Raw genomic sequence first — 12,666 nt, forward strand, 5'->3', positions numbered from 1 at the left:
GTATACATTTATGAGGAAAGAAATCAATCCTACAGATAAATTCTATCTACTCACTAGCGATGCTAATATGCCCTCATTCAAAAAGGGGAAATTTGTTTTTGAAAAACATCAGACTGTCGATACATCCCGAGTACCTATGATACAACATCAAGCCACGGACTTGGAGAAACCGCCCTTTCTGAATCCACCCCCTGGGTGGGGTCAGCTGGGTTCTAAAACTGAAGTGTCTAAGTGGGACTGAGACTCAGTTTCTGGGTCAATGTTTTGTTTTTGCTGAGCTGTGGGTACAGGGAGAGATTTTCGAAAGAATATACAGATAAAGGTAGTTCTACATAAAACCCATGGAGATGCAGAATCTATCGACTATGATTATGTGCCTGATGCATTTAATTTTATTGTGAAAATAAGCCACAAATACTTCAGATCTGTTAAGCACACAATGACAGTGTTACATGTTGTAGAGTTTACATAAAATAAATTCAATTTGTCTTCCTGTGGAAAAGGCAGGAGGCTGACAAAATCCCTCCCCTCCAGATGAAATTGATGACATTTGACCAATTTTTGACCTATAAAAACAGTGATTTCATGTTCAACCTAATGAAAAAATACAGGAAATAATCTTGGAGTACCTTGCCTTTCGAAAATTAAATTACATAGTGTCTCTGAAATGAGAGAAGAAAAATTATCTTAATTATGACAGTCATTTAATCGTCTGGAGCTGTGCCAGGAGCAGGCTCAGCTCTGCAGAGGCGCAGACATCCTTCGCTCCTGAGCTCTGTGTTACGTGTGAGTGAGTTCTCAGGAGTTCCCTTCGCATGTTGACCCCTTTCTCTCAGGAAGAATTTCTGTGAAGTGCAAATCTCGATATTTGCGATCNACCTTGCCTTTCGAAAATTAAATTACATAGTGTCTCTGAAATGAGAGAAGAAAAATTATCTTAATTATGACAGTCATTTAATCGTCTGGAGCTGTGCCAGGAGCAGGCTCAGCTCTGCAGAGGCGCAGACATCCTTCGCTCCTGAGCTCTGTGTTATGTGTGAGTGAGTTCTCAGGAGTTCCCTTTGCATCTTGACCCCTTTCTCTCAGGAAGAATTTCTGTGAAGTGCAAATCTCGATATTTGCGATCTACAGACCTACACGTCCTATAAAATGCAACACTGTAAAACAAGCCTACAATGACAAAATTGCAATTGTTAGGCAGAGAAAGAAGTGTGTAAATACATTATGCGGGCACACTCTACTTACCTTAGAAAAACCACTCACTGCCTTCGGTCTTGTGAAATGTATTATCCTGCCTGCATACATTTACCGCCGTGAAATCTGACCTTAGGAGAAACACCTGCTTGTCTCAGGTAACCTACCTCACACAAGGAAGAGGCATTGTTAAGTTAGAGAACTGGTCTCTCAGAGCTTCTAAACTCGGTCAGTTGAGCAATACCCCAATATGAACTAACCAGGACTCCCCATGCCTGCTGCTGCAAGCAGCAATTTCTCAGAACATTCTTGCTGTCTGTTTACAATGAAGATACTTTCAATGTTGCTTCGACAGTTGAAATCGCAGCAAAGAGTTATTAACACTCTAGAACTGGTCTTTTGAAATCGGCTGGCTCAGTGTTCAATTCAAAACTCCAGACAGCAAATTAGCATATAGATGAATATGTATTCTAAAACATTTTCTATTTGGAGTTTTTTATGCCTGTTGGTTGGCACCTTAATTCTTATTTAATAACCATTTAGAACAACATATTAATAAAAACAAGTTTGGAAAGACAAAAGTACAACTTTAAATGTCAAGTTCACGCTGGCTGATTTTTGAAAATTTCTAAGATCATCCATTACTTCCTATTTGCATAATTTCCTTAAAGATAATCCTAAAAACTGAACGTGAAGCAACTCACATGCAATGAGCAATTAGCATATTCCTCGATGTGATCTATGTGACACTCTGACCAGATTTTCCTCCTCTGAAGCCCCTTAAATTCAATTACAGCTCAAAATAGTTCCTCTTATTTGCAGACATACAGAATATGCAAAGCACAGATCACCTCAGAGGATGTCACATATGCTTTAAAGGCCAAGGAAGCAGTGTTTTCTGCCCCATTAGTCCCCAGAAACCCTAATTACAATTCAGATACTGTACGCCATGAAGGCCGGGAGTGGAGGATGGCAAAATCCCTTGAAAATCCGGAAAGAGGCAACCTGCTGCTTTGGAAGAGGAAGGCCTCTCCTCCCAGAGGATGCCGGCCTCACAATCAGGCTTTCAATCTTACCTGATACGAACAGTTGTCCTGATGTACCATCTCAGTGCATCCTAGGGCGCAGACCCCGAGGCAGGGACTGCTCAGCGAGGCGGCTGCGGAGGGAACGCGCGGAGCATCCGCAGGCGGAGAGAACGCCCTGGGAAGGCAGGGGCTCCCCGCAGATTAAAATGGATGCTGTTTCGCAGATCAACCTGCGCAGTGGCTCTGCCTGTGCCGGGAAGCGCGCAGCGCGCCGAGCTGCTCTCCTCGGAAACCAGCAGTGAGGCTTGCAAACATGGAGCTAGGACCGGGCTGGGGGAGGGGGCGCGCTCATCACTGGCACAATCAGCCAATTATATTATAGGCACAAAGAAAAGGATCAGTCTGGGGCTGGTGTGACCTTCTGGTGCTTTATGAAGGCAGTTAACTGATGTGGAAACATTCTAGTCCTCATTAAAGGCAAAAAGGCCAGGGAGGGAGAGGGAGAGAGCCGGACACAAATCAACGCTGCAGTTGGACATTTCTGACCCCCGTCATCACCCTTCCTGCCCACAGATGCTGCTCGGATGGTGCTTATAAACAAGAGGCCTTCGGGCTCAGTTCAGAACTTTCAATGCAAGAAAGGGAAAATGGCCCATTCTGACACTGACATGGAAAGGGTATCTTCTGTGCTGAGTTTTTCAAGTGTTTGCCAACTTTATAACTAAAGAAGGGTCTTCATTCTTCGGAAAATATTATTTTGTAATTCTGTTGATTTCCCACTGATTTTTGGCTCTTCCATGCTTTGTAAGTCAAAGAGAAACAAGGTGACATATAATTATTCCTATAGTGTTTTTTGGGGGGGGTGGGGAGGAAAGCTTAGTAAAGTCAGTATAATTCATTCATTTTATGGAAATAAAACCAAACTGCAGTTTTTATAAAAAGTAAGGCTGTGTGTGTGTGTATGTATCTAATCTGCATACTTTCGCTGTGACTTGAATAGACACCCCCATCACAACACAAATGATCCTAGAAACCACCCACTGTTCTTAACAGGCAGTGATGGAAAGGATTTTGGACGTACAGATAGTAACTGAAGGAAATATAAGTTGGACCACACATGTTTCTAGGATAAAAAGATCCAATTTCTGAACTGCTTCTGGGATTTCTAGGGTTTTTAGGATTTATAAAAAGGAACAACCAGGCCTGCAGATTTTTTAATCTAATTTAATGACAGAAAATTAAGAAAATAAACACTATAAAATTTCCTTATCTATTTTCCTCAGTTGCCACAGGCAATTTGTTTTGTTGTTTCTTAACAAACTGGCCCTGAGCACTTACTGGTACTCTGTAGAAATGTGACTGAATTTAAACCATCAATTTCAAAAAAAAATTCAATAGCGATATTATTTTTAAGCTCTGTTAATATATCTATTAATTTATCTTCTCAAATACTCTTATTAATAACCTCACAGTCTTCATTATGCTACTGATAAAGCAAAATAAGTGCTATTCGCCTGAGGAATGAAATCTACATGTTTGACATGTTTTCGTATCGAGCGCTTTGTTAATGAATGGTGAGAGCTTGTGTTGGGAATATTGGGTGATGCGTTTTTAATTGTATAACAACGTCTCTGTGGCTTGGAAGGAGAAAACCCGGTTGTCATAAATATTGTTCATGTTTGCTATTCGAGCTTCAAACAGGAGAAAAGTTGGCTCCCTCAGTGCAGAAGGCTGACCTACATTGCGAGTCTTCTTAGACACGGGATAAAGAGAAGAGGAGGGAAACTGCCCAGGGAAAGGAAACAATAGGCAACCCATCCCCAGCCCAACCTCCCACCTCCCGCACTGAGTAATGCACACGGGACAGAGAGAGAGAGGGCCGTGTGGAGCGGCTTGTCACACAACCACTTGGATGAAGGTTCTGGAATCCTAACTATGTGCAGGGAGAAGTAGGCCAACGTAAAAGCTTCTTTTGCAAGGTAGCAAATAAGATGAAATGGAAATCTTAGGCCTAATGTAAAAGGCATAATCCCCAACGTTCCAAGACAGAACGGCTCTGACTTCAAAGGCTGTTGAAGCTTTACTCAAATTACTACTCTGACAATCTATGACCTTAAGACTCAGGAACATGCTTTCAAAAGCTGTACAAGGCCACTTCCTGGACTCTGTTCTCTTCTGAAAACTGGAGGCTCTGGGATATGTTACATAAGCTCCTGAAGACATTTATCATGTGCTGTTAAAAAAAAAAGCTTAAATATGATCCCACTCTTCACAGTTGCTGTTCCATAAATAGTGGAAGTGACTCAGAGGTGGCGCTGGGGAGAACAGATTTCTGACAATTGTATCCCAAATCCTGTCAGAAAATCTTCTCAAGTGGCATAAACAGGATTGAAAAAAAAAGAAAAAAAGACATACATCAAGCAAGCTTCCCTTTATAGGCATTCATTAGAAAGGACTTTGTGCTACAATTTAAACTGTGATTTGCTAGTACAAAAAACGTTAAACAGAAACCAGCTATTCTGAGAACATTTAAGGTAGAAAATTTATCAAACTACAGTAATGTTTGTTATTTCTGAACTAAATGATATTGATGAATGGTTTCAGTATGGGCTGCGGAGCGCGGGAGCTTTTTTCTTCCCAAGTCCTGACAGCTTCTCTTCCTGTAAAAAGTACTCAGCCTCAGATTTGGGTGGGACTCAAATCTGTTTTTTCCCAAATATGGAAACCAAGGCCTAAAAAAGTTGTTCAAGAACATAAATCCTCCTCCAACAATAAAAAGGCATCAAAGTAAGAAAAAAAAAAAGTGCCCCGCCCTGGCTGGTGTAGCTCAGTGGATTGAGCACGGGCCTGTGAAGCAAAGGGTCGCCCGTTTGATTCCCAGTCAGGGCACATGCCTGGGTTGCAGACCAGTTCCCAGCAGGAGACACATGAAAGGCAACCACACATTGATGTTTCTCTCCCTCTCTTTCTCCTTCCCTTCCCCTCTCTCTAATAAATAAATAAATAAATAAATAAATAAATAAAAGAATATTTTTTAAAAAGTGCCCAGATTTTGTTTCTGGTTCATACCTTCTGTGTTCATACGAACCAATACTAAATACAGACCCAGCAGGCTTGGAGAAATGAACCCCCTCTGACCGAGTCAATGTAGGCCGGCCTTGAAATCAAAACCTATGATCGGTAAAGTGAGGCTGCAGTGTGGTGTTGCCTAAGTCCGAACCCAAGGTACATTTTAAAAGAAGAAAAATTAAAATATTAATATTTTCTGATTAAGCTATTGTTCCTATTACTGCCACCAAGCAAACTATCATGTAATTAAATCCAGAAAAGTATTTTTTTAATCAAGGTAATTAAATGCAACAGGATGAGGGTTTTTTTTGGATAGTCTAGACAGTGACAAAAAGTCCCACCTGCAGGTCAACTGAGTGTACAGTTTCAGAAGTGAATTATTGGGGTTGTGGATTGACCTGGAGGGGCACCGGGAACTTTCTGGCACAGCTGTATGACCTCATAAGGGTTTGGCTTACACAGGTGTACATCTTTCAAAAACACACTGAATAGTATATTTAAGATTTTGTGCATTTCGTTATGTAAAATTTATCTTAAAAGAATAAAAAAAGATACGGTTAAAGGACTTTGAACTCTAGTTAATGACATGCAGAGGCTTACTAATGTCTGTAACTTACTAACTTGTCAAATACATGAGATGGATGGAGGGATGGATGGATAAAAAGCTGGGACAAAGCAAGTTTAGCAAAACATTAACCCTTCAATCTGAATGGTACACAAACAGGTGTTCACCTAAAAACTTTCCCGCTTGAAAATATTCTTAATGAAATGTTGGGAAAAAATTAAGTTATTGGGGATAGGAAAGGTGAACAAGGAAGTCATTGTCCTCAGCAATTATCTTTTAAGTTTTCTTAGGGCGTTTGGAAAAGCAGGAAGAAATGTTACATAGCTTTAAGTTTTGCTTCTTTACAGGGACGTGGAAGAAATGGAACTGCAGGGGGAATGAATCCGGGTCACATCAGGGAGAACTAGGTCCTCAAAGGACCCGCCCAGAGAAGAACACAATTAGTATCACTTGCGACAACAAATTGGAGAAAATGTCTTTGCGGTTCACAGAGTATTTTCCCCAACATCTCCCTTGATTCGTGCAACCCTATAGTTGAAACAAATTCCTGTTATGTGCCATGTGAAGGAGGATTTCTGCCCTCACAGTGGTCGGTAAGACAAAGAAGGCAATATACACAAATAATGATGAGTGAATGAACAAAGTGCCTCTAAAAAGATTTTGTTGTTTGCTCACTAGGAACTCAGAAGAGGAAGAAAACCCTTAGCTAAGGTAAACCAGGAAACTGCAATGATCTTGCTGGTTTGGTTGTTCACTTCTTAAATGTCTGTCTTTTCTGTTTCTAGATTACTGTTAGTTTCCTCAGAAGTTGGATCTTGGTTGGTTTATTTAGTGCAATTGTAACAGGGTGCAGCCAAGGTGGGGGCCCAAAAAGGGATTTGGAATGGGGTCCAGAACTCAAGGTGTCCAGGAAATATTAGGATGTCCTCACCCCTTCCCCACACAGGTGTGAGTTGGGGGGAGGAACAAATGGAGCAGGGCCATTGAGAGCTGTTTTGTACAGCAACAGCTTTGCAGCTAATCCATGGCATGGTCATTTAACATATCTATAACTTTTAACTGGTTGCATAGATGTGTTAAGTAGCTGTGGCCATGCCCTGAGCCAGGGAAATAAAAGGGACTCTTCCCCTCCCACCCCCCAAGATATAACTGGGGGCAGATCCCCCAGGTGACAGAGCCTGTGTGAGAACTTGGACAAGATTGGCTCCATAACATGGGGACACACCTGCCCAGACTCACGATGGCGGCCCAGTAAAGCTGGAAGGATATGGGAGTGCTGGCAAGTGCAGCCAATTGTGGGAGTGGGAAATAGGAGGATTGGTGTGGGGATTTAAACCCAGACGTGGCAGCCACTGAGGGGAGGATGCACGAGGTTTCGCCAGAGTGCAGACCCCTGCAGCTTTGGTAGATAGAGCCACGCAATCCTGGCAGAGTGGGGACCTCCACAGCCATGTGAGGGAGCCACTCAGCTTTGCCAAAGTGGGGACCCGCGCAGCTTGGGTGGAGCGAACCACCATTCGACTTTAGCAGAGAACCACGACTCAGCTTTGGCAGAGTGGCGAACCCCCTCCCTGCAGCTTTGCCGAGGAGATCCACGCACTTTTGCCAGAGTGCAGACCCGGGCAGCTTTGGTAGAAGAGAATCACATGGCTTTGGGGTGCTCCTGCTGGCCATGTGGCCTGGGAAGCAGAAGAGACTTTGCCTGGAAGAAGGGTGAAAGAACTCTTGCCAATAGGCCATGAGAAGATGCCACATGGCTTTGGGTTAATTAGAGATCCTGCCTGGACAGCGACAAAGTTGATGGTGCTGGCAATCTGAATCACGGACACCTACTTCTTTTCCTGAGTTACAGTACCCCGAATTATGGCAGGGGGGAGAAGGAAGCACTGTGGGCACCTGTGGGTATCCAAAAGGACTTTGATATTTTAATGAAGACAGTAGGTCACTACTTTAAGCCTGTATAGCTTTAAATAAACATTTCCTTTTCACAAGTCTCTGGCACTGAGAGATGTCTTTCTTAAGACAGCGGACAATCGAGCCTCGTAGGGGGTCTTTTTGGTAATAGGATATCTTACCCCTTTGGCCTTGCCCTTTGCCCTGTGTGTGTCTGTGTTCTGTAACAATTTTTGGTGTCCCTGGGTAGGCCAATAATTGCTCCCCTGCCCAGTCTGTTCTGTAACACAATTACCCCCATCATCTAAAATAGTACCTAGCACATCATAGGCTCCCAATAAATAGGGTTCAATGAATGAATGATTACGACCTTCAGGAAGTTACCTCATTGCCCTTAGCCTCAGTTTCCTCGTCTATAAACTAAGGCTATGAATTCCCTGTTTCCTGGGTTGATAACAGGATAAAATGAGAATAACGTGTAAAACACACTGCTCAGGAAAGGATCAAAGACAAATTTTTCCCCTCATTTCCTAAAATGAAAGGTAATAGCAACAGTCCAAGGAATAACTCGAGGCCTGAAGAATGGAGGTGATGATGGGAATGGAAAGGAAAAGACAGAGGGGTGCACCCCTGACACAGTGAAAAATGAACTGCAGGCACCTCGGAGGCAAAGAGACATGGGGGTGGGGGTGAGACAAGGCATCGTGAGGATCTTAGACCCCTGCTGGAGTGACCTTGGTGCTGGAAAAAGAAACAGGGAAGTTAGAACAGGGAACAAATTCTGAGGGATTAGGCTGCAGTGATGAGGCCTTTCATTTTTCACCATAACGTCGTAAGTTCAAGGTACAGGAGGCGACAGGGGCTCACAAGAAATGTCAGGCCAACAGACAGAACGTGGGGGTCTTTTGCAAGAGGAGAATTGTTGAAACTGTAGACATGGATTAGATTAAGGAAGAGATATAGAGAAAAAATTAATGAGGAACAAAGATATCACTATGGTAAGCAAAAAACTGACGCCCCCAAAACATCCACATCCTAATCCCCATGTAGGAAGGGAAATGAAGGTTGCTGATCAGCTGACCCAGAAATGGGCACACAGTCCTGGGTTATGCTGGTGGGTCCAATGTGTCACAGGAGTCCTCATAAGGCAAAAGGAGGGGACAGAAGAGGAGGAACCAGACAGATGGCAGTGTGGGAAAGAGTAGGCACGATGGGTTGCTTGGCTTTGAAGACTGAGGAACAGATCACAAGCCAAGGAATTGGAGAGGCTTCTAGAAGACAGAAAAGGCAAAGCACTGTCGTGAGGGGTCAGGGAGAAAGCAGGCCAACACACCTCGAAGGCTTCAAATACTGCAGGGAAGCCGAAAAGACTAACAGGTTGAAAGGGAAACCCAAACCAAGCCACTGGTTCTGACTATTAGAAAGTCATCAGTTCCCCTCAAAAGGATAATTTTTGTAGTATGTGTTAGAGATGGAAACCAGGTTATAAATGGTTAAGAAGTTGAGGAGCTGAGTAGAGAGCAGCTGGTCAAATCTGTGGATGAATAGAGCATTAGGGTGGTAGCTTGAGTAGGTAGTGGAATTAGAGTTTGTGTTTGGGGCTGATGTTTAAGACAGGGGACATCCGAACATCTCTGTGGGCAGCAGGGAGGGAGCAGGCCGGGAGGGAGAAACTGATGGTGGACGCTGGGAAATAACTGAAAGAGCCAAGTCCTGGCAGAGTGGTACCAGGAGCACAGGAGAGGGGTTCACTCTGCCTTGCAGCCTCGGGTCCGGTGAGTCAAGTTACGAAGCAATGCTGAATAAGGAGGAGCTCACAGGGGAGATGGGGAAGGTGCAGAAGCATAGAGGGTGAGTATCCTTGACTGGGTCTCTGAAAAAGCAGTGACCTTATAGAGCTCAAGGACAGGGAGGCCACCTCTCTGAGATCAGAGAGGCTGGACCAGTGTGGGGGAAGCTTTTCCAAGAGATTTTGTGGGGGTGTTCCTGTATTACTTGGGAAAATTCAATTAATGCTGTAGAAGAACAAGATAAACAAATGGGATGGATGAAACTTAGGAGAGGTGTTAAGTATACGCAGTGAATGTGTAGTAGCTTGCCAGACACGGGCCGTATGTGTAGCTGTGTTAGACTTAGACAATGAGTTAAGTAAGCGGAAGGAGGCAGAATTCGTGAGAGGTGTTAGGTATTGAAAAGTTAACACGTGGATGTGTTAGACTAGCTCAAGCATGTGTGCCAAGCATAAGAGCACAGAAAGTAACAGAAAAACGAAAGAATCCCCCACTATTCACAGCACACGAAATAACCGGAGCCACATGAGGCACTCGATATTGATTAGGTGGCACAGTGACTGCCCTTTGGTGACAGCCATGCTGGCTCTCTGTGTCCTCTGCCCGAAAAATACAATCAGTAGCTACCATCAGGTGAGGAGATGAGCCAAAGAGGAAGCCAAAGAGCCTTGCCCCCCTGTCTCGGACAGAGCAAGTTGTGTGTCGTGGGCAGACACCCGCTGTCTCACTGGGCCCCCTTTCTCGAACCTCCACTCTGCGTCGTCACTGCATCATCGACAGAGAGGGTGGTTGTGGCAGAAAGGCTGGACGTACAAATGCTGCATAGCCAGCCCAAGACTCGGGTAGTGTGGTCCTTGCACACTCCCAGGCGATATCCTCAGTATGACTCTAGTGAGGCAGGCTAGAAAGGAGTTAGGGAAAAGTCCCAATAAGTGGAATGAGGAAGTAGGAGCCAACATCACAGGCCAGCAAGCTAGTAGGTCCCGCCGCTCACCAGAGCCCCCACCTCCACCCGTGATCAAGGGCAACAGTGGATGGTGGGAAGCCCCTGCGGTGGTCACAGAAGTCAGCAGCAACAAGGACTGGCTGAAACCAGGTCATTCCGAGGAAGGAAAAATTGAACGGAGACCAACCCCAAAGCTCATGACACCATCATTGTAACGAAAACTGACGCAAGTAGAAGGGGAACCCGAGGGGGACAGACAGCATGACACTCCCGGAATGGACTATGTTAGGAACAAGGCCCCTCCCACCCAGAAGGCAGAGTCGGGATGTGGCGCCGCAGAGCTTAGAAACGACCCACTCCTGAAAACCCGGAACATCCCAAGAACTACTGACCGCAGTGCGCAGCTCCACGTTGCCCACGCCCCCTCGGGTGGGTACCTCTGCTTCTCTCACGGCGGTCCCCATGCGTCCTTCCTGGCCTATTTTTCTCTACCTGCATAAAACTTGCTTTCGTTTTTACTCTGACTTGTTCTTGAAATTACTCAAGAGCCCGGAGGTTGCCTGACACTTAGAAGGTCCAGGCTGTGCTAGGCCTGGGCCAGTCCTCCGCCCGGAGCTGGTCCAGTTACACTGAGACCAATTCCAATTGCGCCGAGGTGGTAGTTTTTCTACACCACTGAGCAATTCTTGCTCACTAGCTGGGCCTCCTACAAGTCAACTCAGTTCTGCCACTATCTACCTGGAGAAAATGTCAGATTCCAGATTCCACAGGTAAGGGCTCAATCCACATGACTGGCCTCCCTCCCCACTTCAGATGCCAACTGCGACCCAGGTGGTCACTTGTGCTTCTACAGGAAGAGCCAGAGATAAGAGAGATATATAAGGAGCTTCTGTGCTTTCTCTCCCGGTGTGCTACCCTTCTCAAATCTCCACACGTTCACCCACACAAAAGCTCTCTGAATCCCATCCTCTTTCTGAGAATTATTTTTTTTGGAGACTTTTTAGGGAGAGTTCACTTCAGAGGTATGATTGATTAAATCACTGGCTTTGGTGATAGATGGGACCCCCCGGCTCTCTCCCCTCCCCAGAGGTCTGGGGGTTGGGAATGAAGTTCCCACCCTCTGACCAAGTGGTTGGTTCCCTTGGCAACTGGCCCTCACACTGAAGCACCTTCCAAAAGCCACCTCATTAACATAACAAAAGATACTCCCACTTTGAAAATTCCAAGAATTTTTGGAGCTTTGTGCCAGAAATGGGAATGAAGACCAAATCAGAATATCACACTAAATATATCAGCTCATTCCCTCGCTTACCGTTGCTTCCTGATATGCATTGATTTAATGAACTCTGATTTGAGCATCTTAACCTGGTCTGAGACTCCTGGGAGAGTGCCTGGTCGTGGACTTGGAGGCTACCAATGCATCAAGGTCATTTCCCATAGAAAATGATGCGTGGTGTCAAGATATTCCCACAACTTCTTCTCACATACTAGGAACCCCCAAAATGGGAAGTGAGAGAATTCTAGATAAAAAGAAGTTGTAATATTTTATCTTTATAATTATACATAAGAAGCTTACCCAAGAGTCTTACAAGCTATGTAAACTCGTTTACTCAGAGTTTAGACTATTCTAACCCTGGTTATACTTGTGTTTATTAATTCAGATATTAAAAAAAGTTTCCTGAGCGAACTGTTGTAAATCAAGGGTCATCACTCTTTTCTTTTTTTTTTAAGGATTAGAATCTGCTTTACAAATGAAAACCAGTGTGTAAAACAGTCAAAAGTGTTTTTAATCAATATAAAATTATTTGTAGTTCAAATTTATATTATTCACTTACATCCTTCAATGAAAACATGAGACTGTTGAGTTAAACTCAGACATTTGAAAACAGAACTTAAAGAAGTCAGTTACAGCCTTAGTCCAACTGTATTTTCTTTCTTTCTTTTGTTTGTGTCAAGAGAATCCTGTTTCACACAGATACTTGGATGGGAAAGGTAATAGTGGTTTTCTTCTTTTGTTTGTTTTTTTTAATATATTTTATTGATTATGCCATTACAGTCATTCTATTCCCCCCCTTCATTCCCCTCCACCCTGCACACCCCTCCCCCACCATTCCCCCTTTAGTTTATGTCCATGTGTCACAAGTTCTTTAGATTCTAGCATTTCCCATGCTATTCTTGCCT

At 44.1% G+C, this 12,666-nt stretch overlaps 1 protein-coding gene across 5 annotated transcripts in view; it reads right to left on the reverse strand.

Annotated features, from left to right (window-relative positions):
* SCHIP1 (schwannomin interacting protein 1) overlaps positions 1-12,666 on the reverse strand; it is a 149,159-nt gene that overhangs the window by 50,237 nt on the left and 86,256 nt on the right. The window contains exon 1 of one of the 5 annotated variants that reach the window (XM_037046650.1): positions 2,271-2,550. The exons of the other annotated variants lie outside the window; for them this stretch is intronic. Within the exon in view, the coding sequence (XP_036902545.1) occupies positions 2,271-2,300 (30 nt within the window). The 5' untranslated portion in view covers positions 2,301-2,550. Of the gene's footprint in view, positions 1-2,270; positions 2,551-12,666 lie in introns of those variants that run through there. 5 annotated transcript variants of the gene reach the window in all.

Source organism: Sturnira hondurensis, unplaced genomic scaffold (genome assembly GCF_014824575.4).
Source record: "Sturnira hondurensis isolate 20B ecotype Veracruz unplaced genomic scaffold, ASM1482457v3 Scaffold0005279, whole genome shotgun sequence".
NCBI classification, from domain to species: Eukaryota; Metazoa; Chordata; class Mammalia; order Chiroptera; family Phyllostomidae; genus Sturnira; species Sturnira hondurensis.